Source organism: Gossypium arboreum, chromosome 12 (genome assembly GCF_025698485.1).
Source record: "Gossypium arboreum isolate Shixiya-1 chromosome 12, ASM2569848v2, whole genome shotgun sequence".
Lineage (NCBI taxonomy): Eukaryota > Viridiplantae > Streptophyta > Magnoliopsida > Malvales > Malvaceae > Gossypium > Gossypium arboreum.
Window position 1 is genome coordinate 117,225,176 of NC_069081.1, and position 20,911 is coordinate 117,246,086.

The 20,911-nt window shown below is 28.9% G+C and overlaps 1 protein-coding gene and 1 long non-coding RNA gene across 2 annotated transcripts; both read right to left on the minus strand.

The window, feature by feature from the left end:
- Positions 1-1,575: 1,575 nt before the first annotated feature.
- LOC128285534 (growth-regulating factor 6-like) lies at positions 1,576-2,887 on the minus strand. Its single transcript, XM_053023003.1, has 2 exons — positions 1,926-2,887; positions 1,576-1,757 (listed from the first exon to the last, which is right to left on the minus strand). Exons 1-2 carry the CDS (start codon positions 2,206-2,208, stop codon positions 1,576-1,578), a joined length of 465 nt encoding a protein of 154 aa, XP_052878963.1. The 5' UTR covers positions 2,209-2,887.
- Positions 2,888-18,579: 15,692 nt separating this feature from the next.
- On the minus strand, positions 18,580-20,727 carry LOC128285600 (uncharacterized). The gene is made up of 2 exons (XR_008276091.1): positions 20,223-20,727; positions 18,580-18,871 (listed from the first exon to the last, which is right to left on the minus strand). It is a non-coding gene; the product is annotated as an uncharacterized LOC128285600 (long non-coding RNA).
- Between the last annotated feature and the right edge of the window lie 184 nt (positions 20,728-20,911).

Below are 20,911 nucleotides of genomic sequence, written 5' to 3' on the forward strand. Positions count from 1 at the left end.
GTTGAGTACTAAACACTATCTTATAGATTTTATTAACATCGTATATTTTTAACACGTTAGATTTAAATTGTAATTACAATAGATACACAAGTTTTACAATTTTATCACATGTTTTAAATCTAAATGTGATCCCTTTTGGTATTTAATTTTTTAAAAAATTTACAGTGATCACCGTAAAAATATTTAAAAAAACACAAAAATAAATACCAAAATGGGTTTACAAAATAAATATCGAAATGAGTTATTTGCTTGAAATTTTTATGGTGATCAATTTTGGTATTCATTTTATTTTTGGATTATTGTGGTAAAAGAATTACATTTCACAAATGTTAAAGATATGTTATGTAATAAAAATCATTATTGGGATAAAGAATGAAAAAAAAAGACTGCTTTGAAAAATATGTGTAAAAATATTAGTAATTCTTCAAAATATGTTGTTATTGATTTGTTTATACTTGTTAAAATATCAATAATTCTTCAAAAAAATAACAAAATGGTACAAAATTCACCCTCCACCATTTAAATCGTATTTCTGCGCTAGAAACTACTACTAATGATGCTCATTTCTCTCCCTTCAACCAAAAAAATAAATTTTTTTATACTGGTGCCACACATCTCTTTCCCTCCACCCTTAGAAAATATCTTTCTTCCTTTCCACTATTAAAAAATTATTTTAAAAAATTTATTTTGTAATGATGTTTCAATTATTGTGTTAAAAAAAACATGGATGTCGTTCATCTCTCTCCCTCCATCCCTGAAATTGTTTTAAACACCCTATTTTGGTAAATAATGATATTGGCATATCATTTCAGTATTTAATTTTTTAATTTGTATTATACAGGTAAAAAGCCCACTATCTTATAGATTTTATTAACACAGTATGTTTTAACACGTCGATCTAAATCGTAATTGCAATAGATACACAAGTTTTTACAATTTTATCGCGTGTTTTAAGTCTAAACCGTCATTTAACACCCAATTGAAAAATGACTAAATTGATAGAAAATTTTAATTGGTACAGTACTAATAAGTTAAAAATATAATTTACATTAAAATTTGAATAATAATTTACAGGGGTACGAGGAAATTAACCCAACTGTAACTTTTTCACCTAAATAATGCAAAAAAATAAAATTAATAATCGAAATGGTATGCCCATAAGATTATTTACCAAAATGATATGGTTTTACTCGTGTCGCTTGTCAAATTAGCAGCACCGGACTGAAATATAATGATTTAAAGTATTCAGGGACTTGATATGCAATTTTCTCATTTTGAGTGGCTGCTTGAAAAAGAAAAGTAAAAGTGCGCCGCCTAATAGTGTAGCGGCACTAAACCTTAAATGTGGCTAATTGCCTTGTAAACCCTCATTTATTATTTTATTTTTATTCCTATTCAACTCACTAGATTGTGTTTAAACAAGCCCTTAACCTATTTTTGTAGTTAAATATGCCCTCTCTACCAGAAAACCTTCCCACTGTCCACACAACCCAAAAACCAGAAATTTCACATCTATTGCCACATGAACAAAAACCGAGACATCCCATCCCATAATTGATGTAATAAAAAGACAAGTTATGAAGAGATTACTGGCAGAATGGGAAGCAACTGAAACAGAGGGCTCCTGATAGTGGGTATGAGAAGATCAAGAGGCACAGCAATGGAAGCTTTCATGTACTTGAATATCATAACTTGTCTCTGAAGCTCCTTATACTGTGAAAACGTGAAAGGAAACTCCAAAGAAGCCGCCATCCCTCCTGTTGTTACACAAAATCAAAACATCTCCTCTGTCAGTCAAACAGACAAAAAAAACTTTACTCTCTGCCATAACTCATTGAATAAAGATGTCAAATTTTTTCTTTCCTTTTCCTTTAGGGAACCAAGCAGATAAAAATAAAAATAAAAAGCAAAGGAAAATTTTCTACCTGGGGATTTGAAGGCGGTGTGAGCAGTGGAGGTTGAAGTGGGGGAAATGTCAAAAGGCTGCTGTAATATCCTTACACCAACTGCACCGCCACTAGCAACAGTAGCAGCAAAACCAGAACTACAATCACTGCTAGCCAAAACATCGTATATATTACTGGTCTTAGGCCTGTTGTTGTTGTTATTACCCGTGGGACCATCATCAGCATCAACATCATCATAACCAACTACATATGATGGAAATGAACGGTGATGATGATGATTATCATAGTTGGCCATCATCATCTTCTTAGGTACTAAATAACAATAACACCACTACTTTGAAAAGCTTCACAAACCCAAAATCAAAAGCTTCAATGCTACTACTTTCTTTAGCTACCTTGTCTGAAACGCTAAACTCCAGCCAATACCCATATTGAAACCACTTTCCCCATTTAGGAAAATCCTTTTTCCATCCCTTTTGAATATGCAGACAGTGAGTGGAACCCAAAACAAAAAAGAAAAAACTTAAAGCCAAAGACTATCCTTTTTTTTTTTTTCTCTTCAAAGGAGACCACCAAGCAAATCTCTTCTCTTTAAATGACTAGGTGATACGTATCGTTGAGTGTGGTGGAGTGTAGAGCGCGTGATGGATATGGGGTTTTATAGATATTTGAGATTATAAGGGGATGGGTTGCCGCCATTCTCGGCCTTTGCTTTTGCTTCCATGCTTCCAACATTCGCATCACAGTAGTAGACAAAATAGTAAAAAGCAATTTTCTCTCTCTCTTTTATTCAACCGCATCTCATTATTGTGCCCTGCCCCATCTATCGTTTTCTGCATGCAAAGCTACAAAACACCGTACTTGCCAACTTTTTTTTTTTGGGGAGTGATTTTCTCTCTCATGCTGTCAAATACGAACCAGGGAGGACAGGATTTGGGCACCCAAGTTTCTCTAACACCCACCCCAATGCACTCCTTTGATTTGATAAAGCTTAAAGTCAAACACTTGTTTCAATTTAATTAATGAAGTTACTTTTTAGGGTAAATTCCATCCAAAATTATTAAATTATTATTAAGTTTAATTTTACATCTTTCAACTTTAAAATAATTATTTAATTATTTAAAAAGTTATTTTTATAATTCAACTTTTTAGGAAGATTGTTACGAATTCGTAAATTAGAATTTAAATAATTTTTTATTTCTAATATTGATTATTAAATTTATTTTAATTTAAAGTATTTTTTATTCGTCATTAAGTACTGATTTATTGTACTGATTATCAAATTATTGTTTAAAGTTCACTAACCTTTTGCCCGATAATATTCATTGATTTTGTTTAAAAAACTTACGATAATTTAATAATTGAATTGACACTTAAATGGCATTAATTCTACCAAAATCTTAATATATATAGTATAGGTAAGTAGTGGTAGTTTATATTTTTACCTTTTTCCCTATGCTCTATTTAAGAATATGGATTTAAAATTTTAGATTTTATTTTAATTATTATGTAAATGGTAAAATGAAATGCATATATTATGAATAAATTTATTAATATTCATTATAATATTTATTAAAAATATATATAAAACATGTTTAAAGAATTTCAAATTCATTAATAAATAAGTATTTAACAGATTAATGGATTTAAAATATTATCATAAATATTACATTTCTAAATAGTTGAGTACTAAACACTATCTTATAGATTTTATTAACATCGTATATTTTTAACACGTTAGATTTAAATTGTAATTACAATAGATACACAAGTTTTACAATTTTATCACATGTTTTAAATCTAAATGTGATCCTTTTGGTATTTAATTTTTAAAAAATTTACAGTGATCACCGTAAAAATATTTAAAAAAACACAAAAATAAATACCAAAATGGGTTTACAAAATAAATATCGAAATGAGTTATTTGCTTGAAATTTTTATGGTGATCAATTTTGGTATTCATTTTATTTTTGGATTATTGTGGTAAAAGAATTACATTTCACAAATGTTAAAGATATGTTATGTAATAAAAATCATTATTGGGATAAAGAATGAAAAAAAAAGACTGCTTTGAAAAATATGTGTAAAAATATTAGTAATTCTTCAAAATATGTTGTTATTGATTTGTTTATACTTGTTAAAATATCAATAATTCTTCAAAAAATAACAAAATGGTACAAAATTCACCTCCACCATTTAAATCGTATTTCTGCGCTAGAAACTACTACTAATGATGCTCATTTCTCTCCTTCAACCAAAAAATAAATTTTTTATACTGGTGCCACACATCTCTTTCCCTCCACCCTTAGAAAATATCTTTCTTCCTTTCCACTATTAAAAATTATTTTAAAAATTTATTTTGTAATGATGTTTCAATTATTGTGTTAAAAAAACATGGATGTCGTTCATCTCTCTCCTCCATCCCTGAAATTGTTTTAAACACCCTATTTTGGTAAATAATGATATTGGCATATCATTTCAGTATTTAATTTTTTAATTTGTATTATACAGGTAAAAAAGCCCACTATCTTATAGATTTTATTAACACCGTATGTTTTTAACACGTCTGATCTAAATCGTAATTGCAATAGATACACAAGTTTTTACAATTTTATCGCGTGTTTTAAGTCTAAACCGTCATTTAACACCCAATTGAAAAATGACTAAATTGATAGAAAATTTTAATTGGTACAGTACTAATAAGTTAAAATATAATTTACATTAAAATTTGAATAATAATTTCTGGGTACGAGGAAATTAACCCAACTGTAATTTTTCACCTAAATAATGCAAAAAATAAAATTAATAATCGAAATGGTATGCCCATAAGATTATTTACCAAAATGATATGGTTTTACTCGTGTCGCTTGTCAAATTAGCAACACCGGACTGAAATATAATGATTTAAAGTATTCAGGGACTTGATATGCAATTTTCTCATTTTGAGTGGCTGCTTGAAAAAGAAAAGTAAAAGTGCGCCGCCTAATAGTGTAGCGGCACTAAACCTTAAATGTGGCTAATTGCCTTGTAAACCCTCATTTATTATTTTATTTTTATTCCTATTCAACTCACTAGATTGTGTTTAAACAAGCCCTTAACCTATTTTTGTAGTTAAATATGCCCTTAATTTATGATTTTTACTCATAAAATCCGTTTATTTTAATATTAAAGTAAATATATTTTACCGAAAGTACAACTATTTAAAAAATATAAACTAGTTCACATTTTATGTTTATGTGAATTTGATGGGAATAGTTTATTAAATAAAAATAAAATTTTAAATTTCTTGAGTGCTTATATACATGATATTCTTAACTACGCTTTTGAAAATTTTAATTACTTTTTTAGATTTTATGTTGATGTTAAAGTGTATATAATTTTATTGTATCAATAGAAAATTAAGATAAGAGCTTGAAATTCAAAATATATTTACTTTAATATTAAAATAAAGGGCCTTTATGAGTAAAAATCATAAATTAATGGCTTATTTAACTACAAAAATAGGTTAAGGGCTAGTTTAAACACAATATAATGAATTGAAAGGGTATAATAAGGAGGGCTTACAAGGTAACTAGTCACATTTAAAGTTGTCGCCACACTGTGCATCCTTTCACTTTTCTTTTAGCAGCCACTCAAAATGAAAAATTTACACATCAAGTCCCTGAATACTTCAGATCATTACATTTCAATCCAGTACCGCCAATTTGATAGGCAACACCAATAAAACTATACTATTTTGGTAAATAATCTAATCGGCATACTATTTCAGTTATTAATTTTATTTTTGTATTATTTAAATAAAAAAACCCAATAGTTTTATGTCGATCATTTTAATTAAAAAGGGAAAACATTTAGCAAGTTGCAAGCTCTAGGTGTTTGATTGTATGCAAGTAAGGGGGGGAAAAAAAAAAGGACATATTTTGAATTTGATTGCTTAGGACCTGACTGAGCCAAAAGCTGTTTGGTAGGACAAAAGTATTAACAACTGGTTATCGAACCTATCAAAGTGAAGACAATGAAAAGTCGCATTGAAAATGATAAAAGAGCATACATAGTCCACACTCGACAGCCTATACCATTAACATTTAGTTTTAATTTTCACAATTTTATTCATTTAATTTTAAATTATTTCTACTTCATGTTTATTGTAAAAGCATTATTTGAATATTTTTAAAAAATTTAATTAAGATCTAAAAATATTAAAGAATAAAGTTATAAATACTTTCAATTTTATTTTTTAAAATTTAGATAAGATAAGGTAAATATTGTAGTACCACATCATCATAATTTAATGAAATCTAACTTTAAGTACCAATTTCAAAAAATATATATATCAAATTCAAAGATTTATGTGAACAAAAATAATTTATGGACTAATGTGAAAAATATATTGAATTTAGAGACTAAAAAGTGCGTTCGATAAACCATTAAAATTTTCATTTCAATCGAAAAGAAAATTTCAACATTTAATATTTTAATTTTTTTGAAAAGTGTTAATATTATATAGTTACTTATCACTTACTATTTAAAAGATTAAATTAATTTTAATTTTAGAAAATATATTTTTAAATAGATGAAATATTCTAATTTATTCAAACTAATATAAATAATTTTAAAATTACGAAATAAGTAAGTTTTCAAATTCCACATTTTAATTATGAAATACAATTATATTTCGTATTTAATTTTTGCAGTGTAAAATTTTATAAATTTTAATTGATATTCTAAATAATAATTAAAATGTTTCCTCCGGAAGGGTAACGTTGTCCAATCGAATGGAGTTGGTCTCAGTCTAATTTGTGTCATGTACTATCCAAAAGATGGAATTAACGGTATACACTGACTTGGTGGAACAAAACGAAAAAACACCAACAACAATCATCATGTCAAACCAATTCACTGATTTTATAAAGTTTCATTTTCTTTTTGGTAATAATTTTATAGTTTCATTCAGCCCTTATAAAATATAATTTTAATAATTTTTACATATTTAAAGGATCAAAAGGAAATTTAACCATTACTATCTTCTATTATTTTAAAATCTTAATACCTTGCTAGCAACTTGAGATGTCAAATTAAATCATTTGTGTAAAGGGTTAAGTGAATAAGACATTTTAAATTAGGATTTAAATTAAATTAATCATAAATATTTAAAATATTATAATTAAGTACTCAAATGTAATGTAGTGTATAATTAAACAAACTAAATTATGGCACGTCATAATGTAGGTAAAACATTCATGTAATAATTTTATATATAAAGAAAATTTAATGAAATTTTAAATGTTATTTTAGCTGAGGTGGTACAGTTATTAACAACAAAATGTTTAGGGTTAAAATCTTACAATTCTTAATACATAAAAGATATAAATACTCTCGAAATAATATTTATTATTATAAAAGAATAATTTTTTAGTAATTTCACGTTAAGTTGGGACCCATTCAAACTCCATCAAAATTTTGATATATAACATAGATGATCTAATTGTCAAAATGTAACATCTATGTTATACATCGATCCAATCTAAGTGTTTTAAAATATATATTTCAAAATTTTATTTTTCATTTTCTGTTTTCGAATACATGCCCAATCTAACATGTATATTGATATTTACAATTTGATTAACATGTTTTAAACATGAAAATTTATTTCAAACGCCGCTTGTGAAGTTTTTTAGACTTCATAATTATGTATAAGATTTAACAAGCATAATAAATATATATATGACATTTGCCACACTTCTAACCCGCTTATAAAGTCTAAAAAAATTCACATATCAAACAATTACTATTTAAACACACTACACTCTATATATGAGGGTTAGTATTTAGTACACTGACATTATACTTTTTTAAATTCACAAGCAGTATTAGAAAAATTGACATGTGTCTAATTTTTAAATATTTATGTTTTAATATTTCTCTATACATTTATAGGACACATATCAACTCTTTGACTCTACTTGTATAATCTAAAACCTCACCAAGAAGTGTCTTATAGGAGTATAGTAAAATATTAAACAATAAATCATTGAAAATGATAAATGACAATTTTTTAAGGTTGCTTGTGAAAAAAAAAACTGTCAGTATACTGAATACAAACCCAAAATAAGTGAGTATTTGATATACTAACAATATATTTTTTTGAACTCTAAAAGCGAAGTTAAAAAATTGTCATATATTTCATTTATTTTATATATTTATTTTTGATAATTTATTATACTCTATATGACACATATAATCACTCAATACCTAACACAACTTGTGAAATTTAAAAACTCTATTGACGACGTATCAAATATTTTCTCATATAAAATTCAATGCTTATGTTGAAAGTAGTAAAATTGTACAATATTAATATTTAAAATCTATATATGTATTAAATAAGGTCTAAACGATCTTTCTTCATGCTAACACATGGCACATATTCACCATTTTTTTCTTTATACATTTTATAAAAGCTGTTAATTTTAGCTTTGCTACTTCTAATATGCTTGAATTTGAAATTTAATCTTTATAATTTAATTTTTAACATATTTTGGTTTTATATTTTATAATGTGATTAATTAGTTCAAATAATTAATATCGTTAAATTTTCAATTAAAATGTTACGTGCTTATGTATACTTTGGAAGTAGATTTATAAATAAAAAGGTAGAGAGATTAAATTTTTGAAAATAAAAGTAGGAGAATTAAATTTCAAATCTACGAAGTGTGAGAGTTAAAGTCATAGTTATTTGAACCGATTGATGTATTAATTTGAAAAGAGGCATCAGATTAGTTGACTTACAAATTAGTATGGACAAGTTGAACCAAGCTGAAAAATCGATTGAACTAGTTTTTTAAAAAATGTTTTTTCTCTTCTAATGATTTATTCAATCCAACCATACAAATCAATCGTCTAACTATTTCGACCACCAATTCAATTTTAAAAATCTTACTTAAGATATATTTTAATTTTAAAATTTTACTCTATAATTTAATATAAATAAATAATTAACCCGATGTGAATATACTATACTAAATTTAATTCAAAGTTAAAACATCTTAAAATTTAAAAATCAGTTTAAGATAGGTCAATAGTTTAAATACATTTTACCTAAGAAAATAACAATTTAAAAAGATTTAATGAAATTAACTCATTATTGGAAATATACTTAAATTAATTAATTAATAAAAGTCAAATATAAAAATCTTTATATTAGGAGTTTATTTAAAATTAATAAATTAATTTATATATGTTAAATTAAATAATAAATTGTTTTTTATTATCAAGGATTTCATCCATATTTCTATCCTTAAAATTGATATAATTAATTGAATATTCAGATAATTATATATTGTCACATATTTAATGTAAAATTTATTTTAACAGTAATAAAAGAGAAATTTTAATAAAATAAATAATTTACTCTTTAAATAAACTAATTTAAGAAATTTTACTTTGAATACAAAGAGTAGGTGAGGCTAATTTGTAGAGGATAAGAAATGAAATGTTTTAATGAGTTGCTGCCTCGGGAGTTGCATATGGAAGTGGAGGCCAATTTAAAGTTTGAAACGAGACGTGATGCATCAGTTCAACTATGGCAGCAACACTCGCCCAAGAGGCGCGTGATTCAAGGGTGTGCCGGCGGTGAGTGAGCGAGTGTTGGTAACGGAAGTAGGTTGAGAGTGTGGGTTTCAAATGCCTTTTGTTTCCATGAGATGTGACGAGACGGAAGGAGAGGAGAGGGAGACGTGATGCGTGGGGTGACCGACTTTGAATGAAAAAGAGGTAAATTTCTTGGAGACCAAAATATCTATTATTATTATAAAAAGATTGGATTTATTTAAAGAGTAATCTATCCGTTACGTGTTACGAACTTACGATGCTCACCTCCCCCTTTTTATTGGATGATTCAACGGTTTTATTTAAAACATTTCTTTTACGTATTTTTTAATATACTGATTAAAATTTAATATATTTTTATTAATTATCTAACTTACTTTATATATATAAAGAATTTTAATAAATTTTAATTTAATAATTTAAATATAGATAAATATATATATTATTTAGAATTATTTAAATAGTTTCACGTGTAGATGGAATGATGCTCTCTAACTTGTATTTCCACATCATTATTTAAATTTGTATTATTTATATTTGTATTTATTATTAAACTTATAATTATAGCAAAGGTAAACCAGACGCATGTAAGGGCTTTGCCATCTTAGTTAAATAATTTCATTTAAGCTTTAAGCCCTATTAACAATCGAGTTAGTCATTCCAGCCCCATAAAAGGTAATAAAAAAATTGCCTTTTCAAGAAAATTATTAATTCAATTTAAAATATTTGAACACGAAAATTTTGTGTGTAGGTTATGATTTTTCTATGAAATACATATTAAACTTATGAAAAAACATATTAAAATATTTTCATACACTATTATAAAATCGAAAAAATATTAACGTGCAATTAACTTATTCTATTGTCATATTTGACATATAATTAAAATTTAAACTAAGATTGTGAAACATGAGAAATTATTTTATAGACTCTTTTAATTATATTATTTGTGATCTCGTATTAAATGTACATTTGAACTAAATTTTAAATAAAAATAATTTATCTTTTTTAATTAAACAGAGCCATAAATAATATGAAAAAAATCTATAAAATAAATTTCCATCTGTGTACTACATCATAATAGAGTTAGATAATACCTAATACCCGTTTATTAAGATCCCTGGATCATTCACTGTCTTGAAATAAGAGGGTTAAAGCAAAAATTATGAAAGTCGGTGGTTGTGTTTGGGGAATATGTACTAAAACTCGAAAAAGATATATATATTGAATTATTCAAGACACTATTAGTAAGTTTTTTTAACTCTACGTTGACTCGGTAAAAGTACAAAAGAAACCCTATAGGGGTGAATTGTATTTTATGAAAAAAATAGATAAATTATTTTTTACATATTTTAAAATGTGTAGATTAATCCTTCCATTAATTTTTTTTATGGGTTGTTTTTTGTAACGCCCCAATATTCGGGAATTCTGTGAATGTTGGCAAAATTTCATGCTTTGATTTTGTCATTTGTGAGTGAAATTATAAAATAGAACCTATGTGAAAATGTTTGAAAATGCTATAGGCTAAATTGAAGTGGCCAAATAAATAGGAGTGCAAAAGAGGAGGATTTGCATGACAAACCTCCCATTTTACATGAAGTGGCCAGCCATCATGTTGTTGTAGACAATATGAGTACTTGATATCCATAATTCATGGTACAAATTGATAATGGGTTAGGTAAATGTTCCATGATAATGGATTAAGTAAATATTCCATGATAATGGGTTAGGTAAATGTTCCATGATAATGGTTTAGGTAAATGTTCCATGATGGGCATTTCATGTCTTTTGTATTAAAGAATTAAATGGATGAAATATGAAATTTTATTAAAAGAAAAATGGGTGAAAAGAACAAGGTTTTGTCCATCTTTGTTCATCATAGCCTAGAGTTAGAGAAGAGAAATGAGAGGAGAAAGCTATTGAATGTTCGGTCACTTGGGGAAAAAAATTGAAGGTAAGTTCATGGTAGTTTGCTTCTATCTTGATGTTCATGAGTTCTTCTTAATTCTACCTTAACTCCTGAAGCATATTTTGGTTTTTGGTTGTGTTGTGAGCATTTGGTCATGAATTAAAATGAAGGAAATGGTTGTTGTTTCATGTTCTTTTGATGAAAAATGGAAGATAGGTGAAGTTGAGCCAAACAAATGAGCATGCATGTGCCTTAGATGCTAAGGGGAAAAATCGGCTAACATGTTGTGCTTTAAAATGATGAAATGGAGACTATACTTAAGTAAACTCATATATATGTGATGATTGATTGGTGATATACATGTTTAAATAACATGCATGCAAGTTATGTGTGAAAGAGTGATTTGGTAATAAATCTGCTTGGGACACAGCAGATAACGTGACTTTGGAAAATCACCATAAATTGTGAGAGATGAGTTAGAAGGTGAATAAATTATGTAATTAAAGCTTAATGAGTCTAGTTTCAAATTAAATAAACTAGAACATATTTTGAATTCTGTACAATGAGAAATTTTATTTGTAATGAAGAGTGGTCAGATTAGTCAAACAGTGAAACATGGGAAACTTTAAGAAAAATCTGGTATTGATTGGCCATACCAAAAATTCTGAAAATTTTATGGATAGAAGATATATGAGTCTATTTTCAGGAAAATTAACGGCACTTGATTTGGAGTTTCGTAGCTCCAGTTATAAATGATTTAGTGACTGTTGCTCAGGAAGACAACTTGCAGTGAAATTATGATTATGTGGTAAACATTGACAAAAATTTGTTAATGAGTTGCTTATTGATTTCTTATAAGCTTACTATGATCTGTAGGTGTGGTTGGCTGAATATCGTAAGGGGTTAATACGTAGTTTGTATTTGAATAGTTAGATTAACGTGTTAGTAATCCAATTGTAGGCGGTTCGTGTGTGGATCTCGTCAGCATATCGTCGCAAACAGGTGTGTAACTAACACCCTATTTCTTAGTCTAGATCGGCAAAAGTCGAAAAGCCGAAATGCCAAATACCGGTATTTTGTAGATTTGCGAGTGTGCGAATGCTCGTGAGGTAAATCGATTAATGTTTTTGGTAAGCTGTAATGTTTGGACTGCAAAGTGCATGATTTCTGTGCCCTCGATATTTTTGAGCTTAATGGGTCAAAACTAGAATGATGGGCCAACGGGCCCAATTCGGTAAGAACCCTCGGTAGTGATTCTGTTAGTACGTGAAAGGTAGGAATATGCATGAAAAACCCTAAAATAGATAAATTCTTGAAATACCTTTAAAAGTGGAAAATTTACGCTTTTACCCCTAGGAGATAAATTACCAAATACCCCTAGGGTTAAATTGACCTAAATGCATGTTTGATTGTTGTTATTTATTGCATGCCATGTTGTTATTATCTCGATGCATGGGATTTGGGATATTGACGAGGAAGTCTTGAAAGTGGCTTGTCCACGTCTTGGAGGCTTTGCCTCAATTTATCGATAATGAGCGTGCAAGGTCGCAACTATGGAGTGTTAAATTTGGGTGGGTTGAGCTATTCCTACATGGAGTGTATGGCTAGTACGGTGGAGTGTAGTGGTTGGTGGGTTGAGTAGTCTCCCAAATGGGCTTGCATATGTTTCTTGATGTTGCATGTATTTTGAAATGGGCCTATGGGCCATCTTGTTATCTGAATAAGGGCTAAGGCCCGTTTATTGTAATCTGAAAAGGGCTCGGCCCAAGACCACTCATTACTGAATGGGCTTAGGCCCAATGGGCTTGAGTGACTTAGGCTTTGAATGGGTTTTCTTACACACTGAGTTTCCCCAAACTCACCCTTTTATTTTCATCCACGCAGAAATCCCCAACCATAGTGGGCTTGGAGTCGTGAGGGAATTTGAGTGGCCACCGATTCTGAAAGTTTGATTTTCTTCTGGTGAACTGGACATCCTTTTATTTACGTTTGAAGTTTTGGGCTTTTAAATGTAATAAGGCCGCTTAATTATTTTTTATGGTTTTAATGTGTATTACTAAGATAGATATTACTTATTTTAACTGTTGAAATTGGATAGCTTTAGGGCGCGTTTTCAAAAAAAAAAAAAAACAACAATTGATTTCAAAATAACACGACAACAAGCAAAGCTTCCGCAATGAAAGTATTTTCCAAAATTAATCACTTTTCTAAAAATGACTCAATCAAATCGGTTTCCTAGAAATATACATGGCGTTAAGGTGTGGCAATGGCGGTGTGCATGTCTAGGATTGGATCCGAAGGGAGCTTGGTACTTAAGTAGTCCGATAACTCACCTCTTCTTTTCCGGTTTCCTACCTGGTGCACAGCTTCCATTCACTTTAACCTATAATGAAATTATCTTTTAAAACACTAAGTAGGTTTTTCTGGATCAACAATATAAAATGTTTTGAACGCTTTGACGTGGCATGTCGGATCCGGCCATAACGTCTGGGCCGAGTTTGGGATGCTACATTTTTTATAGGTAAATAATAAAAATAGTTATCCAATTGTGCCGTTCATAGTTATCCAATTGTGCCGTTCATAGTTATCCAATTGTGCCGTTCATCCTATTTTGTTCATCTAATTATTATTATTTATTTAGTCACTAAATTTTTTGAAATTAAATATTTTAGTCACTCTAAATTTACGGGAGCTTTTTAAATTAATCTAATAACAAAATTAGCACTTTAATGTTTACGTATTCTATCAATTTGATCATAAATATAAAAAAATAATAAATTTAACCTCTTAACATTTACAAAATATATTAATTTAATCTTAACTCTGAAAATTTTAACAATATTTAAAAAATAATTTTTATCCATTTATAACCCATTAGTTAACCCGTGTGGGTTATTAAAATAAAAAAGTATTCACTTTTAAGTCAATTGTAAAAAAATTCTAAAAAGTCAAGATAAACCAAAGAAAAAAAAAATCTAAAAGAAAATAAAAGCATTAAAAACATTATAAGTTCGGGTAGTAATGCAGTCAATTATTCCAAATAAGTTCCAAATCAATTGGTTTGATTTAGTGTGAAGCCTAAATTATACTTTAAAAGGTTAGGATAAAACACAAAGATTTAAGATCCAAAAAATAATAAAGGCATTAAAAACGTTATTTGTCCGGATAGTAATGTAGCCAATTATTCCAAATAATGTCTAAATCTAAATTATAGTAAAAGAAAGTGTTGCAAGCGACTTGAAAGACGATATTTTTAAAATTTTTAAAGTTAGGACTAAATTGATAGATGTTGCAAATGTTGAGGGCCAAATTTATTGATTTTTTAGAATTAGAACTAAAATGACAAATTTTATAAATATCGAGGGCTAAATTTGTTGAATTTTTTATATTTAGGATCAATTTGATAGAATGTATAAACATTAGATGACTAATTGTGTTACTAGATTAATAGAAAAAGCCCACATAAGTCCAGAGTGACTAAAATATTTAATTTCGAAAAATTTATGACTAAATGAAATGCATTTAATGAAATACAAACTTGAGTGACTATTTTTATAATTTACCATAAAAATAATTTTCAGCATGTCCACATCATCATTTAGAAGATAATTTAATGGAGGAATTAATTTACACGTTTTGAAATGAATAAATATTAATTTATCTATTTTTTAGTAAAGAGCTAGAAATACAATCTACTCCTTCTCTAATGATTTTATGGAAATCAACTTATATTTTTTAACAATTAAACATAAATGATGTTTTTAACTTCACTTATACAATTGAAAAAATATCGATCAATAAATGAAACAATTTTTTGACCATTAATCTTATTATAGGTTCTTATTATCTATTTTGATATAACGCCTAAGATTATCTATAGTCCTTAAATAAAAAGATAATGTGTTTTTAACACACTTAAATCCGTATTTTTTTATACTGAATTATATATGAAACAATTTTATATATAATGGTATGTGTATATATATAAAAAGAGGAATATGGTACAAGCATATTGATGCTTGAGAGAGATGGGAAGGCAAATTAAAGAGGGTTGGATGCAGACAGCTGGAAGAGGTTGTCCCCACATCACATGCAATTTGCAATAAAAACAAGAAAAGCCAAACACCTCCCTCTATCGACGCGTCATATGAAAAAATATAAAATCTCAACCATAATAGATATGTTATCAACATACCCTCCTAAAATTAAAACTAAAATACTTCTTTTTAATAAAAAAACTTTGTTCCCCAAAAATATAATAGATGAAAACACACGAATATCTTGAAATTTAATTATTAATAATTTCAAATATTTTAAATATGATGATACATTCACAAATTACATAAAAAATTTATTTTCTAGTGTGTTTTGATACAATACCTAGAATTATGTTTTAGTATACTTAAACTCACATATTCTTACATTGTTAATAATATCGATGTCAATTGAGCGAACACCCAATCGTCTCCTCTTATATATATCTATATATAGAGTTTCATTACAAAAAATAAAATAAAATAATAAAACATGAATTTCCTGAGTTGCAAACAAAGACAAGTTGTACATGTTGATTCAATTTCTGGAATCAAAGGCTTGCAGTACTTTTATTACACATTTACCATCTTTCTATTTTGTCCTTCTCGATATTCAATTTGTCCCTCAAATCAGACAAAAGGGCAGTGGTAGGTGTTTGTTAATGAAGTGGTGGTGGTACCACTGCCACTAAAACTTGTAACCAAAACCCAGTTCCATGGGGGGATCGGATCATGGATGATGATGATCCTTTGAATGAAACAAGTGCAACCACCCTACTCTGTCTTGTCACTTCGCTTCCTGCCCTAACCCAAGCATCCCCGTTTTCCCCCAATCTCTTGTTATGTAGTAATTCCAACCTGACTTTTTTTTTTCTTTTTGCATTCTGTCCTACCCTCATTTAAACCATACACATACACACACTTTAATGTACTGGTTTCTTAATTTGGATTAGCTAATGGGTTTCACATTAGGTGAGTAAAAATGAGTGTAAATCGATTTAATTTAGATTAGCTAATGGGTTTCACACTAGTTTCGACTATACCAGTTGGTGTAAAAAAAATCATAGTAATCATTTTTTTTCTTGTATTGATGAAAATTCTTATAAGCTTCATGAACATAGGTTTATCTATATGTTCTTATGGAACTTTCATCGTATTGTGAGTGATAATCTTATTGTTTAAAGTATGAAATGCTCTCTCTTTTTCTTTGTTTATTTTGAATTTATTGAATGATAAATTTTATTTAAAATTATTTCATTTCATATTTATAATTATTATATATATTAAATAATTTTAAAAAATATATAAGGTTCAAAATTTTATATTAAAAAAACAATACTAATACGTATGGATTTTAATTAAAAAATATTTAGTGGTGTGATATTAATTATTTTATAAATTTATAAAAATGAACTAAATCGAAAAGTTGAATCCAACACCCTAAGAAAATGAAAAAGTTGACCGTAGAAATACAATGGCAAGTTAAAAGATAAGAAAATAAAGGGTGGTGGGAGACATGTTTCTCCACCAAGGAACAATGGAATAAGGAGGGTATGGTATGGACCTCCCTCCCATTTGGGCATTGGGGTATATTTGCTTTTGATTCAACATAAATTTCTGTAATGCTACCACCGCCAAGGAAACCAAAACCAAATTGCTATAATGCTCTTTCCCTTTTTAAACTCAAAGCTAAGCTATTATTACTTGTATTTTGTTTTTAGTTTTATACTAAAATATAGTAAAGTTGTACCATTTTTAAAAGTAGCAATATAATAAATAAATAAATCAGATTATGGTATTTCGGGATTGGGGGAGCCATGTGAATGGGACATGGGTCTTTAACTCTTATATCCCTTAAAAGGGGACCACATGGGCCTGCCCCTCACCTACAAAAGATTTCAACAATCTCTCCATCAGAATATTATCTTTGGGACTTTCTGGTTTTGGTGTTTTATTATTTTATTTCCCCCTCTCTCTTTTCTTTTGTATCATGTGGGATTTTTTCTTTCAATTTTTTAAAATTGTCAAAACTTTTTTATTGCTTATTTATTTATTAGGATTACACCCACTTAATAAATCGTTAATAAATTATTAAGTTAATAAATTTATATTCTGATCACTCAATTTCAAAATCTTTTCATAATTTAGCGGTGTTGGTATAATTTACTCATTATTTATTTTAAAATTTGCATATGCTTTTGTATAAGTGCTTAATTATGAATTTCATTTTTGTTTTTCAAAATTTATTTTAGTAAATTGATTTTTATTGCCAAGTTGTTAATTTTCATATTAATAATTTAACGGTAGTACTCAGATAGTTGTTCAATTCCATATGGTACAAATTAAAGTAAAAAACGTGTAAGTTTTCAAAAAGGAACAAGTGGAAATTGGGTCAGGCTAGAGGCCCCAAAGCCTTTCATAAAGCAACAAAAGAATGCTTGATTGCTTATGCTTTTTTTTTTTGCCCTTATTTATGAAATTTTCCAAAAATAAAGCCCATAATAATTAAACATATTTGGATGGGGCTCTGCCATATTATACCCAGACTCATATAGGATCCAAAAGTAGTATAGTACATGTAACATGGCCATGCAGTTAGAAATAGGACCTGATACACGCCAACTGACTATGAGCCCCATTTCTGAGTAATAAATATGTGGCTACCAAATACCGAAAGACCTCAGTCTAAATACCACACTTTCTTATGTAGAGAAATGCTAATGGCTTGGATGGTAAGTAAAATAATATATGGCGCATTGGCATCTAATCTATAAATCATAGTTGTAACCCTCCATGAGGGGTGTAGTGGCACCTCTAATTAGGTTAAATGATAAGCATGAACAGTGTAAATTAGACATAAAACCTAGGTTTTAGCTTTTACTGCAAACTTAAAGATGCTAAGGAGGCCGTTGAACTAAAAACGCAGCTGGTAGGGAGGTTATGTGTGCATTCGGGCTGAATGTATGTCCTGGATATATGCTTTCACCATTTGAGACATAGTATCATATATAGTTAAAAATTAAACACAGCTTTTAAATATGATTACTGTTCTTAATGAAGCATTTATTTACTGTAGTAAAGGCAATTGAAAGTTAACTACGCTACTAAAAGATGCAGCAAATCACAGACAGACTGAATTCTCTTTAGCTTAAATTTCATATGAAATCACTGTTCATGTCAATTTGCAGAGTGTACTATCGTTCCGTAAAGAACATAATAGTTCAACTACAATTATTTAGTATCACTAGTCGAGGAAAATAAGAACATTACTGAGGAACAATCGCGCTTATAGCAAAATTCTTTTTGCCCCCAAGGACTTACTTCGTAGCATCCACGTGCTGTGAAGTTTCAGCATGTTTCAAACTTTCCAGAGCAAATATTCGCCTATTCAGAGGCTCATGAAGACTTTTCACCTTGAGACAAAGAGACAAGTAAAAAAATATAAGCACATACACACACACCAAAGAAAAAAAGAAAGTGCCTATGTTAGAGCTCCTGAAAGGAATGCATGAATTTGATTCTAACCAAACAAACAAGACAAACGTATTCAATTTTGTTAATTATTCTGTTAATTAAAGCATCATTAACCAAGAGCAACTATTACCTCATTGGAATGGTTCTAATATCTAGTCTCGAGCAGGGGCGTAGCCAGGTGGGGGCTGGCATGGGCCCCGGCCCCCCCCCTAAAATGAAAAATTTCATTTTAGGCCTTGAAATTTTTTAAAAATTTTAAATTAGTAAAGGTAGAATTGCACTTTGCCCTCCCCTCTAAAATTATAAAAATTTAATTTAATCCTTTACAAATTATAAAAATATAAACTATAAAAACTTAAAATTTCATCCGGCCCCCTAAAAAAATTTTCTGGCTTTGCCCCTGGTCTCAAGTGGTAGAATCTTTCTATATAAATCAAGCATCCGGTGTTAATTATCTTTCCTAATACTATTCTATCTTTTGCTATATAATATACATCTTATGGCTTCACTCTTGAAGAAACTACATCTATAGCTAGCATACCAAGGGTTCCATAAGGCATAATAAAGAACAACCATGGATGAAAAAGGTCCACCACCGGACAGGAACAACTAACAGAGAATCGGACTGAATTGGATGAAAAGCAAAAATGCACTAAAAGTATGGAAAAGAATTGATCATCCCAAATAATCTAACCGAATAATGTCAAAAGGTGAACAAAGAATAAGAATTTTTAACTTGAATCCCTATACCCTAAAACTTCTCCATTTCATCTACTAGCAATGTTAAGTACATAGTGTGGCTTTTATTACATTGCATTGTCAACCCCCCTCCCACCTATGCATCCGAATCGGGCTAATTTCGACCATGAAAATCAGCCTAAAGAGATAACTCTAATAGCATATATCCCCCACAGCCAGAATAGTGAACAACCGACGATATTCTAATATTTTCATCCACAATCACTAATCATCCAAGCATATATACAAATCAGTGCCTCCTTCATATTCCAAATGCATGGTAAACAAACAATCCTGCAGCAGAACCAATCACATAGACGGGAAAATTATAAAATGAAGCATCTAAAATTCAGTTTTCCTAGCTTCGATACCGCCATGAATATGGTTTTTTGCTAAATAAAGCTTGAAAATGAGCATAAATCCGAAAATGGAAATTAACCCATAAATTTAATCGGAAACTGAAAGGCAATTAATATGCTATAAAACAAAAACAATGTGAAAAAGGAAAATGTGGGGCGAAAGGACCTGTTGGGCGATAGATTCATGAGCAACCTTGTAATCTTTGTAGAGGATGTAGAGGCCGAGAAACGACGCCGTAGCAGTCCCCGTGAAGAATGACGCCAATCTTACCCTCAATACGTACCCCATAGTTGATCTTCCCCCTTCCCTTTCTTCTTCTTCCTTTTAATAATTTATTTTCTGTTTCTTTTCTGTTCAAAAAAGAAACTTAAAACGAGAATCAACCTTACTTACGACACTGAACCTTGTCGTTTCCTTCAACTATTTTAGCACTACTACTATTAATTTTTGGGTTTTAATGTTTGCTTTTTGTCATAGTGGTAGTCGAACAAAGCAGGTCACCAATTCTTGATTTAGCTAATTACATCATTGATCCGATTTCAATTAATTAAATTAAAAGATTCATAATTTTTTTAAAGACAATTTTAAAATCCAGATAAATCAATTCAACTATTACCTCAATCCGGATCTGTTTACCATCCAATTGCAAGTCTTATTAGCAAGTTGGATCCAGTTTCTACAACTATGTTTTTTATAGTTGGTTGTCATGCCAAGTGACACTAACAGTCAATATTATTCAAGCTAGATTGATTTTTGAGTCAACAAAAGAGTTAAAAGTGATCTTTGAAAAAAAAAATTCGGAAGTGATAAAAAAATATAAAAAACACGAGATTTAATAATTTATAAATTTTAAATAATTTTATAATTTAAATAATTCAACA

Bases quoted from the DNA above. Each gene is read 5' to 3' on its own strand.
- LOC128285534 (XM_053023003.1), bottom strand. From the start codon at position 2,208: ATGATGATGGCCAACTATGATAATCATCATCATCACCGTTCATTTCCA. The intron at 1,758-1,925 runs GTAGAAAATTTT...GTGTAACAACAG, and splicing joins CACCGCCTTCAAATCCCCAG to GAGGGATGGCGGCTTCTTTG.